Source organism: Hemibagrus wyckioides, linkage group LG24 (assembly GCF_019097595.1).
Source record: "Hemibagrus wyckioides isolate EC202008001 linkage group LG24, SWU_Hwy_1.0, whole genome shotgun sequence".
In the NCBI taxonomy this organism is placed as follows: domain Eukaryota; kingdom Metazoa; phylum Chordata; class Actinopteri; order Siluriformes; family Bagridae; genus Hemibagrus; species Hemibagrus wyckioides.
This window is the reverse complement of record NC_080733.1, coordinates 20,246,507-20,262,455: the sequence shown is the minus strand read 5'-3', so window position 1 is coordinate 20,262,455 and position 15,949 is coordinate 20,246,507. Positions and strand designations below refer to the sequence as shown.

The 15,949-nt window shown below is 47.6% G+C and overlaps 1 protein-coding gene and 1 long non-coding RNA gene across 2 annotated transcripts in view; one reads left to right on the top strand and one right to left on the bottom strand.

Moving 5' to 3' along the window:
• The window catches only part of ube2m (ubiquitin conjugating enzyme E2 M), a 15,351-nt gene extending 1,246 nt beyond the window's left edge, over positions 1-14,105 (top strand). Inside the window, exons 2-6 of the mRNA XM_058377617.1 lie at positions 10,161-10,255; positions 10,630-10,668; positions 13,034-13,137; positions 13,254-13,317; positions 13,463-14,105. Of these exons, the coding sequence (XP_058233600.1) occupies positions 10,161-10,255; positions 10,630-10,668; positions 13,034-13,137; positions 13,254-13,317; positions 13,463-13,603 (443 nt within the window). The 3' untranslated portion in view covers positions 13,604-14,105. The remainder of the gene's footprint in view (positions 1-10,160; positions 10,256-10,629; positions 10,669-13,033; positions 13,138-13,253; positions 13,318-13,462) is intronic.
• LOC131345003 (uncharacterized) lies at positions 3,801-15,914 on the bottom strand. Its single transcript, XR_009203429.1, has 3 exons — positions 15,704-15,914; positions 14,949-15,165; positions 3,801-4,660 (listed from the first exon to the last, which is right to left on the bottom strand). It is a non-coding gene; the product is annotated as an uncharacterized LOC131345003 (long non-coding RNA).
• Between the last annotated feature and the right edge of the window lie 35 nt (positions 15,915-15,949).

Genomic DNA, 15,949 nt, shown 5'->3' with positions numbered 1-15,949 from the left:
GTGTGTGAGAACAGTCGGTGTGTATCAGAGCGGTGTGTGTGTGTGAGAGGTCTGTGAACAGTTGGTGTGTATCAGAGCGGTGTGTGTGTGTGAACAGTCGGTGTGTATCAGAGCGGTGTGTGTGTGTGTGTGTGTGAACAGTCGGTGTGTATCAGAGTGGTGTGTGTGTGTGTGTGTGAACAGTCGGTGTGTATCAGAGCGGTGTGTGTGTGTGTGTGTGTGAACAGTCGGTGTGTATCAGAGTGGTGTGTGTGTGTGTGTGTGTGTGAACAGTTGGTGTGTATCAGAGCGGTGTGTGTGTGTGAACAGTCGGTGTGTATCAGAGCGGTGTGTGTGTGTGAACAGTCGGTGTGTATCAGAGCGGTGTGTGTGTGTGAACAGTCGGTGTGTATCAGAGCGGTGTGTGTGTGTGTGTGTGAACAGTCGGTGTGTATCAGAGCGGTGTGTGTGTGTGTGTGTGTGAACAGTCGGTGTGTATCAGAGTGGTGTGTGTGTGTGTGTGTGAACAGTCGGTGTGTATCAGAGCGGTGTGTGTGTGTGTGTGTGTGTGAACAGTCGGTGTGTATCAGAGTGGTGTGTGTGTGTGTGTGTGAACAGTTGGTGTGTATCAGAGCGGTGTGTGTGTGTGAACAGTCGGTGTGTATCAGAGCGGTGTGTGTGTGTGTGAGAACAGTCGGTGTGTATCAGAGCGGTGTGTGTGTGTGTGAGAACAGTCGGTGTGTATCAGAGCGGTGTGTGTGTGTGTGAGAACAGTCGGTGTGTATCAGAGCGGTGTGTGTGTGTGTGAACAGTCGGTGTGTATCAGAGCGGTGTGTGTGTGTGTGAACAGTCGGTGTGTATCAGAGCGGTGTGTGTGTGAGAGGTGTGTGAACAGTCGGTGTGTATCAGAGCGGTGTGTGTGTGAGAGGTGTGTGAACAGTCGGTGTGTATCAGAGCGGTGTGTGTGTGTGTGTGAGAACAGTCGGTGTGTATCAGAGCGGTGTGTGTGTGTGTGTGTGAGAGGTCTGTGAACAGTTGGTGTGTATCAGAGCGGTGTGTGTGAGAACAGTCGGTGTGTATCAGAGCTGTGTGTGTGTGTGAACAGTCGGTGTGTATCAGAGCGGTGTGTGTGTGTGTGAGAGGGGTGTGTGAACAGTCGGTGTGTATCAGAGCGGTGTGTGTGTGTGTGTGTGTGAACAGTTGGTGTGTATCAGAGCGGTGTGTGTGTGTGTGTGTGTGAACAGTTGGTGTGTATCAGAGCGGTGTGTGTGTGTGAACAGTCGGTGTGTATCAGAGCGGTGTGTGTGTGTGAACAGTCGGTGTGTATCAGAGCGGTGTGTGTGTGTGTGTGTGTGTGTGTGTGAACAGTCGGTGTGTATCAGAGCGGTGTGTGTGTGTGAGAACAGTCGGTGTGTATCAGAGCGGTGTGTGTGTGTGTGAGAACAGTCGGTGTGTATCAGAGTGGTGTGTGTGTGTGTGTGAACAGTTGGTGTGTATCAGAGCGGTGTGTGTGTGAGAGAGGTGTGTGAACAGTCGGTGTGTATCAGAGTGGTGTGTGTGTGTGAGAGAGGTGTGTGAACAGTCGGTGTGTATCAGAGCGGTGTGTGTGTGTGAGAGAGGTGTGTGAACAGTCGGTGTGTATCAGAGCGGTGTGTGTGTGTGTGTGTGTGAGAACAGTCGATGTGTATCAGTGGTGTGTGTGTGTGAGAGAGGTGTGAGAACAGTCGGTGTGTATCAGAGCGGTGTGTGTGTGTGTGTGTGTGAGAGGTGTGTGAACAGTCGGTGTGTATCAGTGGTGTGTGTGTGTGAGAGAGGTGTGTGAACAGTCGGTGTGTATCAGAGTGGTGTGTGTGTGTGAGAGAGGTGTGTGAACAGTCGGTGTGTATCAGAGCGGTGTGTGTGTGTGAGAGAGGTGTGTGAACAGTCGGTGTGTATCAGAGCGGTGTGTGTGTGTGTGTGTGTGTGTGAGAACAGTCGATGTGTATCAGTGGTGTGTGTGTGTGAGAGAGGTGTGAGAACAGTCGGTGTGTATCAGAGCGGTGTGTGTGTGTGTGTGTGTGAGAGGTGTGTGAACAGTCGGTGTGTATCAGTGGTGTGTGTGTGTGTGAGAGGTCTGTGAACAGTCAGTGTGTATCAGAGCGGTGTGTGTGTGTGTGAGAGGTGTGTGAACAGTCGGTGTGTATCAGTGGTGTGTGTGTGTGAGAACAGTCGGTGTGTATCAGTGGTGTGTGTGTGTGTGAGAGGTCTGTGAACAGTCAGTGTGTATCAGAGCGGTGTGTGTGTGTGTGTGAACAGTCGGTGTGTATCAGAGCGGTGTGTGTGTGTGTGAGAGAGGTGTGTGAACAGTCGGTGTGTATCAGAGCGGTGTGTGTGTGTGTGAGAACAGTCAGTGTGTATCAGAGCGGTGTGTGTGAGAACAGTCAGTGTGTATCAGAGCGGTGTGTGTGTGTGTGTGTGAGAACAGTCGGTGTGTATCAGAGCGGTGTGTGTGTGTGTGAGAACAGTCGGTGTGTATCAGAGCGGTGTGTGTGTGTGTGAGAGAGGTGTGTGAACAGTCGGTGTGTATCAGAGCGGTGTGTGTGTGTGTGAGAACAGTCGGTGTGTATCAGAGCGGTGTGTGTGTGTGTGTGTGAGAACAGTCAGTGTGTATCAGAGCGGTGTGTGTGTGTGTGTGTGAGAACAGTCGGTGTGTATCAGAGCGGTGTGTGTGTGTGTGAGAACAGTCGGTGTGTATCAGAGCGGTGTGTGTGTGTGTGTGTGAGAACAGTCGGTGTGTATCAGAGCGGTGTGTGTGTGTGTGAGAACAGTCGGTGTGTATCAGAGCGGTGTGTGTGTGTGTGTGTGTGAGAGGTGTGTGAACAGTCGGTGTGTATCAGAGCGGTGTGTGTGTGTGTGTGAGAGGTGTGTGAACAGTCGGTGTGTGTGTGTGTGTGTGTGTGTGAGAGGTGTGTGAACAGTCGGTGTGTATCAGAGCGGTGTGTGTGAACAGTCGGTGTGTATCAGAGCGGTGTGTGTGTGTGTGTGAGAGGTGTGTGAACAGTCGGTGTGTATCAGAGCGGTGTGTGTGTGTGTGTGAGAGGTGTGTGAACAGTCGGTGTGTGTGTGTGTGTGAGAGGTGTGTGAACAGTCGGTGTGTATCAGAGCTGTGTGTGTGTGAGAACGTTCGGTGTGTATCAGAGCGGTGTGTGTGTGTGTGTGAGAGAGGTGTGTGAACAGTCGGTGTGTGTGTGTGTGTGAGAGGTGTGTGAACAGTCGGTGTGTATCAGAGCTGTGTGTGTGTGAGAACGTTCGGTGTGTATCAGAGCGGTGTGTGTGTGTGTGTGTGAGAGAGGTGTGTGAACAGTCGGTGTGTGTGTGTGTGAGAGAGGTGTGTGAACAGTCGGTGTGTGTGTGTGTGTGAGAGGTGTGTGAACAGTCGGTGTGTATCAGAGCGGTGTGTGTGTGTGAGAGGTGTGTGAACAGTCGGTGTGTATCAGAGCGGTGTGTGTGTGTGTGAGAACAGTCGGTGTGTATCAGAGCGGTGTGTGTGTGTGTGTGTGAGAACAGTCGGTGTGTATCAGAGCGGTGTGTGTGTGTGTGTGTGTGTGAGAACAGTCGGTGTGTATCAGAGCGGTGTGTGTGTGTGAGAGGTGTGTGAACAGTCGGTGTGTATCAGAGCGGTGTGTGTGTGTGTGTGTGTGTGTGAGAACAGTCGGTGTGTATCAGAGCGGTGTGTGTGTGTGAGAGGTGTGTGAACAGTCGGTGTGTATCAGAGCGGTGTGTGTGTGTGTGAGAGAGGTGTGTGAACAGTCGGTGTGTATCAGAGCGGTGTGTGTGTGTGAGAGAGGTGTGTGAACAGTCGGTGTGTATCAGAGAGGTGTGTGAACAGTTGGTGTGTATCAGAGCGGTGTGTGTGTGAGAGAACAGTCGGTGTGTATCAGAGCGGTGTGTGTGTGAGAGAACAGTCGGTGTGTATCAGAGTGGTGTGTGTGTGTGAACAGTCGGTGTGTATCAGAGCGGTGTGTGTGTGAGAACAGTCAGTGTGTATCAGAGTGGTGTGTGTGAGAGGTGTGTGAACAGTCGGTGTGTATCAGAGCGGTGTGTGTGTGTGTGAGAACAGTCAGTGTGTATCAGAGCGGTGTGTGTGTGTGAGAACAGTCAGTGTGTATCAGAGCGGTGTGTGTGAGAGAGGTGTGTGAACAGTCGGTGTGTATCAGACCGGTGTGTGTGTATGAGAGAGTGTGTTAATTGTGTTTGAGTGAAACCCTGGTGTGTTCTCCTTCTTGGGTTCTGTATTCAGGTGAACACACACTCGGGTGAGTCCAATGAGAAAATGACTCTGAATCGATTGACACTGAAGTGAATCACTGTGTGTTTGGGGTTTTTGTAGCTTGTAATGTGAGCACAGCAGTAGCATCAAACACACACACAGCTCCACATGTCCCGTTGCTGTTCATCTCCAGTTAGTGTCTCTTTTTAAATTGAGTAGGTAAGCTGTGCAGGAGGTCTTCCAGCTTTCAGGAGGTCAGAAGCTCACATGCTTGTTGGTGGTGTTGTCTGGAATGATGGATTTGTTGACCTCTCCCAGGTCTGAGGGCTTCTCACACGGCTCTCACTTGGTCCACAGATCTTCTGTGGGATTCAGGATCACTCCTGAACGTTCAGGATGTTGTGTGGATGTTTGTTGAGGATCCTTCTCCAGCTACAACCAAATGATAAATTTCTTGAGGTGTTGCTTTGATGTTCTTGTTGTCTCTACAGCTGGTCAACTGGTCCACATATTAGATTTAACACAGGTTTGTGATGGTGGTGATAGTGATGATGATGATGTTGATGGTGATGTTGATGGTGATGTTGATGGTGATGATGATGATGTTAATGATGGTGGTGGTGATGGTGATGATGATGATGATGATGGTGATGTTAATGATGGTGGTGATGATGGTGATGATGATGATGATGATGGTGATGTTAATGATGGTGGTGATGATGGTGATGATGATGATGATGATGATGGTGATGTTAATGATGGTGGTGATGATGATGATGGTGATAGTGATGGTGGTGGTGGTGGTGATATTGATGATGATGGTGATGTTAATGATGGTGGTGATAGTGATGGTGGTGATGGTGGTGGTGGTGATGTTAATGATGGTGATGGTGGTGATATTGATGGTGATGGTGGTGGTGGTGATGTTAATGATGGTGCTGATAGTGATGATGGTGGTGGTGATGATGGTGATGTTAATGATGGTGATGGTGGTGGTGGTGATAGTGATGGTGCTGATGGTGGTGGTGGTGATAGTGATGGTGCTGATGATGGTGATAGTGATGATGGTGGTGATGATGATGATGGTGATAATGATGGTGCTGATGATAGTGATGGTGGTGATGATGGTGCTGATAGTGATGGTGGTGATGATGGTGGTGATGATGATGATGGTGGTGATGATGGTGATGTTAATGATGATGCTGATAGTGGTGGTGCTGATGAAAGTGATGGTGATGATGATGGTGCTGATGATGATGATGGTGCTGATGAACGTGATGGTGCTGATGATGATGATGGTGCTGATGAACGTGATGGTGCTGATGATGATGGTGCTGATGAAAGTGATGGTGGTGATGGTGGTGGTGATAGTGATGATGGTGGTGGTGGTGATGGTGATGATGATGATGATGGTGGTGGTGATGATGTTAATGATGATGCTGATGATAGTGATGGTGGTGATGATGATGGTGATGTTAATGATGGTGCTGATGATAGTGATGGTTCAAGATTCAAGAAGCTTTATTGTTATTTCAACCACATATATCTGACGCAGTACATAGTGAAATGAAACAACGTTTCTCCAGGACCTGGTGCTACAGAAACATACAACAACAAGTTCAACACAAATCAACAAACAACACCACAGAGCTAGGACAGAAGTGTGTCTTAGCCACGTAAAGTGCACAGTGTGCAGCTAGGTGCAAACAGAGCATAGACAAGACAGTGCAAAAAAGACAATAAATACAATAAAGACAACACAAATGAACACAGGACACTTAGCGCTGAAAAGAAAGAAAAGAACATGTGTACTGGAATGTAAGTGAAATAAAATAAGATAAAATGATGTAAAAAAAATATTGTGCAAAAATACACAGCAGCGGTTGAGGTAGTGCAAATAGAAATAAACATAAATATAACTATAGCAGCAGATGACAGGTAGAGGTAGTGCAGTAAGTAATGAACAATATAAATTGTGTGTGTGTGTGTGTGTGTGTCCACACAGTCAAGAGAGAGTGTGTGTATCTGTGTGTGAGAGAGACAGAGAGTTAATATACAGTTCAGTCCTGAGTGAGAGTGTGTGTGTGTGTGTGTGTGTGTGAGAGTGTAGAACAGTTCAGTCCTGGGTGTTGAGGAGCCTGATGGCTTGAGGAAACAGTCTGGTTGTGAGGCCCGAATGCTGCGGTACCTCTTTCCAGATGGCAGGAGGGTGAAGAGTGTGTGTGAGGGGTGTGTAAGAGTGTGTGTGAGGGGTGTGTAAGAGTGTGTGTGAGGGGTGTGTAAGAGTGTGTGTGAGGGGTGTGTAAGAGTGTGTGTGAGGGGTGTGTAAGAGTGTGTGTGAGGGGTGTGTAAGAGTGTGTGTGAGGGGTGTGTGGGGTGTGTAAGAGTGTGTGTGAGGGGTGTGTGGGGTGTGTAAGAGTGTGTGTGAGGGGTGTGTGGGGTGTGTAAGAGTGTGTGTGTGAGGGGTGTGTGGGGTGTGTAAGAGTGTGTGTGAGGGGTGTGTGGGGTGTGTAAGAGTGTGTGTGTGAGGGGTGTGTGGGGTGTGTAAGAGTGTGTGTGTGAGGGGTGTGTGGGGTGTGAAAGAGTGTGTGTGAGGGGTGTGTGGGGTGTGAAAGAGTGTGTGTGAGGGGTGTGTGGGGTCAGCCACAATGCTGTTAGCTTTGCGGATGCAGCGTGCGGTGTAAATGTCTGTGATAGAGGGGAGAGAGACTCCATGATCTTCTCAGCTGTCCTCACTATCCCCTGAAGGGTCTTGTGATCTGAGACGGTGCAGTACCCTCTGTAGAACACAGTCAGGATGGGGGAGGGAGATGGGCTTTACTCAGCCTCCTCAGGAAGTAGAGGTGCTGCTGGGCTTTCTTGGTGATGGAGCTGGTGTTGAGTGACCAGGTGAAGTTCTCCGCCAGATGGACAACAAGGAATTTGGTGCTCTTGACGATCTCCACCGAGGATCCGTCGATGAACAGAGGAGAATGGTCACTCTGTGCTCTCCTGAAGTCAACAACCATCTCTTTAGTCTTGTCGATGTTCAGGGAGAGGTTGTCGGCTCTGCACCAGGCTGTTAGATGTTGCACCTCCTCTCTGTATGCTGACTCGTCGTTCTTGCTGATGAGATCCACCACGGTCGTGTCATCGGCAAACTTGACGATGTGGTTGGAGCTGTGCATTGCTGCACAGTCGTGAGTCAGCAGAGTGAACAGCAGTGGACTGAGCACACAGCCCTGAGGTGCTCCAGTGCTCAGTGTGGTGGTGCTGGAGATGTTGTTCTTGATCCGGACTGACTGAGGTCTCCCAGTCAGGAAATCCAGGATCCAGTTGCAGAGAGAGGTGTTCAGGCCCAGCAGACTCAGCTTCTCAATCAGCTGCTGAGGGATGATTGTGTTGAATGCTGAACTGAAATCTATGAACAGCATTCGAACGTAGGAGTCCTTACAGTCCAGGTGTGTGAGGGCCAGATGGAGGGTTGTGGTGATGGCGTCGTCCGTGGAACGGTTAGGACGATACGCAAACTGCAAGGGGTCCAGCGAGGGTGGTAGCTGTGACTTGATGTGCCTCATGACAAGCCTCTCGAAGCATTTCATCACGATTGGTGTGAGTGCGACGGGACGATAGTCATTGAGGCAGGAAACCGTAGACTTCTTTGGCACAGGGACAATGGTCGTTGTCTTGAGGCACGTTGGGATGAAGGAGCTGCTCAGCGAGATGTTGAAGATGTCAGTGAAGACATCTGCTAGCTGCTCTGCACAATCCCTGAGCACTCTGCCAGGAATGTTGTCTGGTCCAGCAGACTTCCGTGGGTTAACTCTGCATAGAGTTCTCTTCATGTCAGCCGTGGTGAGACAGAGCACTGGGTCATTAGGAGGAGGGATGGTCTTCCTCGCTGTTGTGTTGTTCTGTGCCTCAAACCGAGCGTAGAAGTCGTTCAGCGCATCTGGAAGGGAGGCGTCACTGTCACAGGCAGGTGAAGTCCTGTAGTTGGTGATCACCCGGATGCCCTGCCACATGCGCCGGGAGTCTCTGCTGTTCTGGAAGTGGCCGTGGATTCTCTGGGCGTGTGCATGTTTCGCTTCTCTGATCGCTCAGGACAGTTTGGCCCTTGCTGTTTTTAAGGCCGCTCTGTCCCCTGATCTGAAGGCAGAGTCTCTCGACTTCAGGAGAGCACGCACTTTCGCAGTCATCCACGGCTTCTGATTGGAGCGTGTGGTGATGGTCTTGGAGACGGTCATCGATGCACTTCCTGATGTAGCCGGTCACTGATGCCGTATACTCCTCCAAGTCAGTAGAGTCGCCGATGGTTGCAGCCTCCCTAAACATGTCCCAGTCAGTGCACTCAAAACAGTCCTGAAGAGCAGAGCCACAAACTCCACTACCGATGAGCAGTAATTAGACACAAGCACAGAGTCCTTACACCATTCCGTGTTGATGTAAACACGCACACCACCACCGCAAGTCTTACCGCACAGAGCTGCATTCCTGTCGGCACAAAATGCGGTTAGCCCGGCTAGCTGAATGGCAGCGCCCGGAACTCTGTCGCTGAGCCATGTCTCCGTGAAAACAAAGACTGAACTCACGCCGTGTAGTTCGGATGTAGTCCAGTTTATTATCCAGTGAGCAGACGTTGGACAAAATGATGGAAGGGAGTGCCGGCCGGCTAGGTTTTGTTGTTAGCCTAGCACGGACACCTGCCCGTTTTCCGCGCTTCCGCTTCCTCGAAACACCGCTTGTGATGTCCTCTCTCCCGGCCACCGGCATCAGGCGACGCCAAGGACTGAAGGCCTGGTCTTCGCAGCAAGCTGAGTTCGCGAAGTTTGCAGAGTACATCATCATGCAAGTTAGTAACTGCATGATTTCTGAGCTGTAATATCGTCTGGCGGTCGTATACATGAACACCACTGTCTTTGGCGTCCATGTACTTTAAATTTCACGCTAAAACAAAAAGAAAGCACCATTTTGGTTCCGGAGTGCCCGCTGCGTGCTACTGCCGCGCCGCCATCTTGAAGAGAATCTTGATGGTGATGATGGTTATGTTAATGATGGTGCTGATGATGGTGCTGGTGATGATGGTGGTGGTGGTGGTGGTGATCCTGTTGTATCACACATGTATATCCTCACACCTGTATCACACATGTATATCCTCACACCTGTATCACACATGTATATCCTCACACCTGTATCACACCTGTATATCCTCACACCTGTATATCCTCACACCTGTATCACACCTGTATTACACCTGTGTATCCTCACACCTGTATCGCACCTGTATATCCTCACACCTGTCTCACACCTGTATATCCTCACACCTGTATCACATCTGTATATCCTCACACCTGTGTATCCTCACACCTGTCTCACACCTGTATATCCTCACACCTGTCTCACACCTGTATATCCTCACACCTGTATATCCTCACACCTGTGTATTCTCACACCTGTATATCCTCACACCTGTATCACACCTGTATTACACCTGTGTATCCTCACACCTGTATCGCACCTGTATATCCTCACACCTGTCTCACACCTGTATATCCTCACACCTGTATCACATCTGTATATCCTCACACCTGTGTATCCTCACACCTGTCTCACACCTGTATATCCTCACACCTGTATCACACCTGTGTATCCTCACACCTGTATCACGCCTGTATATCCTCACACCTGTATCACGCCTGTATGTCCTCACACCTGTATATCTTCACACCTGTATCACACCTGTGTATTCTCACACCTGTGTATCCTCACACCTGTATCACACCTGTATATCCTCACCCCTGTATCACACCTGTATCACACCTGTGTATCCTCACATCTGTTTTACATCTGTATATCCTCACACCTGTAACCATGTCACTCAGTAACAACTCTCTCTCTCTCTATCTCTCTCTCTCTCTCCCTCCCTCTCTCTCTCTCTCTCTCTCTCTCTCAGACATCAACGAGCTGAATCTCCCGAAGACGTGCGAGATTGTTTTTCCAGATCAGGATGATCTACTGAACTTTAAACTCATCATTTCACCAGACGAGGTGTCACAGTTGTTTTACACATCTGTCTTACCCTCATGCCACTCTCTGTCCGATCTCACACACCTCTCTCTGTCCGATCTCACACACCTCTCTCTGTCCGATCTCACACACCTCTCTCTGTCCGATCTCACACACCTCTCTCTGTCCGATCTCACACACCTCTCTCTGTCCAATCTCACACACCTCTCTCTGTCCGATCTCACACACCTCTCTCTGTCCGATCTCACACACCTCTCTCTGTCCGATCTCACACACCTCTCTCTGTCCGATCTCACACACCTCTCTCTGTCCGATCTCACACACCTCTCTCTGTCCGATCTCACACAGACCCCTCACTTTATTCAGTGGTGTTTATTGTGTTATTTATTCTTCAGGGCTTCTACAAAGGAGGAAAGTTTGTCTTTAGCTTTAAAGTAAGTAAAAAACACAAACACAGGTGTGTGTGGGTGTGTGTGTGGGGGGGGGAGGTGTTTTTTTGTGGGTGTGTGTTTGTGTGGGGGTGTTTTTGTGTGTGTTTGTGTGTATGTGGGTGTGTGTGTGTTTGTTTGTGTATGTAAGTGGGTGGGGTGGTGTGTGTGGGTGGGTGTGTGTTTATGTGGGTGGGTGTGTGTGTGGGGGGTGTTTTTTGTGTGTGTATGTGTGTGTTTTTGTGTGTGTGTGTGTTTGTAAGTGGGTGGGTTTGTGTGGGGGGGTTGGGGGGGGTGTGGGGGTGTGTGTTGGTGTGTGTGTGGGGGGGTGTTTTTTGTGTGTGTTTGTGTGTGTGTGTGTTTTTGTGTGTGTTTGTGTTTGTAAGTGGGTGGGTTTGTGTGGGTGGGTTGGTGGGGGTGTGTGTGTGTGTGGGGGGGTGTTTTTTGTGTGTATGTGTGTGTGTTTTTGTGCGTGTTTGTGTGTGTGTTTTTGTGTTTGTGTGTGTTTGTGTGTTTTTGTGTGTGTTTGTGTTTGTAAGTGGGTGGGTTTGTGTGGGTGGGTTGGTGGGGGTGTGTGGATGTGTTTGTGTGTGTGTGGGGGGGGTGTTTTTTGTGTGTGTTTGTGTGTGTGGGGGGGTGTTTTGTGTGTGTTTTTGTGTGTGTTTGTGGATGTGTGTGTGTTTTTGTGTGTGTTTGTGTTTGTAAGTGGGTGGGTTGGTGTGGGTGGGTTGGTGGGGGTGTGTGGATGTGTGTTTGTGTGTGTGTGTGTGTGTTTTTGTGTGTGTTTGTGTTTGTAAGTGGGTGGGTTTGTGTGGGTGGGTTGGTGGGGGTGTGTGGATGTGTGTTTGTGTGTGTGTGTGTGTGTGTTTTTGTGTGTGTTTGTGTTTGTAAGTGGGTGGGTTTGTGTGGGTGGGTTGGTGGGGGTGGGTGTATGTGGGTGGGTGTGTGTGTGAGACTGGAACACTTAAATCACACACTGGATCTTGCTGAAGAAAATGTTAAAGTTGGAAATCTTTATTGATGTCCAGTGTGTAGTTCATTGAGGACACAGTGATGTGGTCAGTAAAGATCTAAATTAGAGTCTGATCTGACTTCAGCTTCCTCACGCCAACTCGGACTGCAGGTCAGTACAGTGGTACCTCGGTGTTCTGCCTTAATTTGTTCCAAAAGTCTGGCAAAAAAAAACGAATTATTTTTCCCCAGAGAAAATCATGTAAAACGAATGAATCTGTTTCAGCAGATTCATGAGATCAGCCATCGATCTCACATCTTTCCTCTCGGCAACACTGATGCCTGATTTCCCCTTTCGGAGACATGGCTACTGAAATTATACCACGAGATAGTGTTATAACACCAGCACTCACAGATGATGCTTTCAGAACAGATGACCGGTGTAAACTGCTTCATCTCTGTTGTCTACTCCAGGGTACGCCGCATGGAAATCGTGGAGCATGGCTGTCGCCAGGCCATTATTAGGGGGCTTCATCATTTATATTGAAGAAGACTCGTATTTGGCTTGTTCAATACTCAAATGTTATACACATCTATACAGTGGAATGCTGCAATAAGTTTACCATCCTACTCTGTTAGTCAAACCTTTATTTTATTTATTTTTTTTATTTTTTACTATTATACTCTCTTTGGGGGTGGAGCCCCCCCCTTAAATGAATATTCGATATTTGTTGCAATCCTGTATTAAACAAGAACCGGCGTTCCTGACGGTCGAGTCGTACACCCAAAATATTTTCGTACACCGAGGTCAGAATGACTTGAAAATTCAAATCGAATACCGAACACAGGGGTGGTGGAGGACTGAGGTACCACTGTAGTGTGTTTGGCCTCCACATGTCTCTATGCTCTCCACACAAGGTTCTCACTTGGATTCAGGTCTGTGGAACATGTGGACTAGTGAGTGGCATCAAAGGAACCTCCTCCACACTCTGAGCACATGAGGCTGGACATTAAACCCAGGCTGGTTTAACCCACATGGAGGTCAGTGTGACCCTCTAAGGACATTCCTCCCCAGACCATCACTGACCCAGTGCCAAACTGGTCATGCTGGACTATCTGTGCAGCCTGATTGGGGTGCAGGTACTGCCTCATGCTACACATACTGACCAGTGCACTAAAAAACACTAAACTAGGGTCAGTAATGAAAGATAAGGAGAGAGGAATTGTCTGTGGTCATAACCTGAGGTTTTATATTGTAATGATTAAGTGTTCCTCTTACACACACACACACACACACACACACACAGACATAAAAAGGATGAAACTTTGTCACACTTTACTTGGAGTGAGCAGCAAGATTGTGTGTTGTACATGTTGTGCAAATGTGTGTTCTATAATAGTGTGTGTGTGTGTGTGACAGGTAGGACAGGGTTACCCTCATGACCCTCCTAAAGTAAAGTGTGAAACCATGGTGTATCACCCCAACATCGACCTGGAGGGCAATGTGTGTTTAAACATACTGAGGTACTGTTCACATACCCTCTGTGTGTGTGTGTGTGTGTGTGTGTGTGTGTTACTGAGTTAAATCACACAACTCTACACTGTAATAGACAATCTGTGACTTTGTGTGTGTGTTTCAGAGAAGACTGGAAGCCTGTGCTGACGATTAACTCCATTATATACGGACTACAGTATCTGTTCTTAGTAAGTGGACTGTACCATTCTGTAGTGCAGGGTTGATCCTCATTCTTTTCCTTTAGCAGCTATCATTAACAGGGTGTTTTTATGTACCCTGACTGCTGTGAGTATCGAATCTCCTCGGACATTGGATTTTGTTGTGTCTTTGCAGGAGCCAAACCCTGAGGATCCTCTGAACAAGGAGGCGGCAGAGGTGCTGCAGTCCAACAGGCGGCTGTTCGAGCAGAACGTCCAGCGCTCGCTACGCGGAGGCTATGTTGGAGCTACCTATTTTGAGCGGTGTCTCAAATAATAATAATGACGACGACGACAACAACGCTCATCGTTTACACACGCTGAGACACTGACTGACACTCTGACCGCTGGGGGGGGGGGTTACCTTGGGAGGGGTGGGGCTAAGTGTGGGAATTTTGAATGAAGGTGTGATCAGTCAGTAACTGTTACGCGGAGAATTGTGTGGCAGTGAAACACTGCTGTGATGTTTGGTTATTGTTCTCTCTCACTCTCTCTCACACACACACACAGACACACAATCCTGTACGGGGAGGGGGGACAACACCCCCTTTCCTCCCTGACCAATGTTTCGAGCAGTAATGCTCACTCACACAGTGCAGAAATTCTCACACACACACACACACACACACACACACGTGTCCCTGACAGCTTGACGGATGGACGGACGGATGGACAGATGGACTGACTGAGCACAGGATGAGAGTGGCTCTGACAGATTGGGAGGTCATTTGTTTTTGTTAGATTTTTCTCCATGTGTATCTGTTGTTGGGGGGAGAGGCTACTGGGGTGCCCATGAGGGTGGTGAGGGGGATGGGGGGTGGTCAGGGGGTGTGGCTAGTTTTTGTGCAGGGGGTCTGAGTTTGTTGGGGTGCCGGAAATCTTACAATCCTCTTGTGTATATTGAAATCCCAGCTGTTCACAATGACTGCAATATGAATTATGTTAAATAAAATATGGACTTGAATGCTTATATCATATATATTGACCATCTCACACACACACACACACACACACACACAGATCAGATAAAGAGTGTATTAAGGACTTATGGAATTTATGACCTCTTCTACAGTATATAGAGCGTGTAATCCTGTTCATAGGTCTTAGCAGCTCCACTGGTGTTTCTCTCAATCTTAAATAGCTATCATGTCTTTATAGATAGATAGATACAACTTTATTGTTATTGCAGAGTACAGGTACATTGCAAGGAAATGCTGTTTAGCATCTACCAGAAGTGCAAATAGTAGAAATTGTGCAAATGAACAAGTGCAAATAAATATGTAAATATGTACATCGATAAATAAAAAAGGCCATGTCAGAGTGTGTATAAAAAAGTATGTGCAGGTAGAATTTACAGCAGATAAAGTGACAGGTGTAATTATAATTGTGCTATAAATGTGTGCATTATGTAGAGTGTGTACAATAACATAATATACAGTGTTTATACAGATAGTATATAGTACGTATAAATAAAGTATATATAAATGTATATAAATAGATAGATAGATTAAAAAAAAAACTAGGTGTATCTATGAAATGGACAATATGTACATTAATTATATTTATCAGATGAATTAGCCTCACTAGCTATCAGCCTAGCTCCTGGCTTATCATAAAAGTACCTCCAGTCTTCAGCTCATTTTAGCATTTCTCTTCCGGTGAGCGTAGAAGTCGAGTAAACAATAAGCCGTGCTTCTCCAGGGAACATCCTGGAACAGAATTCACCTCCTTCTGGAAGAGTTTTGGTGGAAAGGTTGTGTGTTTTATTAGCTAAAATCTCCAGAATGTTCCGGAGAGTCCTGCCGTCCACATGGCGCTCATCACCCCATACTTCTGTTTCTGCAGTGAGAAGAATAACCTGGTTCACATCACATCCTCTCCATTTACACATTTTACATGGAGCTGATATCACTGATGAACCGCTGATAATTATTCTCAATTTATTTCTAGAGGTGTGTTAGTCAACTGCTTCATGATCCGATACAACAAAAAAGAGAACCCTAGAGCTGTGAAGGGTTAATAATGCAAATGAGTGAAGATAAAAAGTGAAGACAGGAATATGAGGTGTGTGTTGGACATGAACACAGTCCTGAGAGGTTTATCAGAGATGCTCTGACCCTCACACCATACCCCGGGCAGCAGGAGTCTGACCTGAAGCCTGAGGACAAATGAAATGAAAACCTCTGGAAAATATCTTAACATTCTTGTCTATTAAAAAGAATCATTTTAATTAGCAGTGCTGTTAAATAATAGCTGTAGAGAGAATATAATAAGAGAACACAGCTGTATAAACCCTTATAAAATTCTAAAAGATTAAATGTATTGTTATTAAAGATTGTTTATTTCTCTACATTTATGGAAACCATCACTCACTGACCTGTGTCCAGAGGCGTGCACGAGGGTCCAGCAGGGGCGATGCTGGGATCTGAACTCAGGACCATCTGTGTGTCTAAATACTTCATTTTATTTCTTTTTAAGTAAATTGCCAGTTAAGGAATAATTGAATAAACAAACAAACGAGTAAACAAATGTTTTTTGTTTTGTTTTTTTTTAAAAAGGGAGAAAATGCTGCGGAAGGGGTGGGACGTGTTGTTATTGCGCATGCCTAAAGTGTGACGTTGCT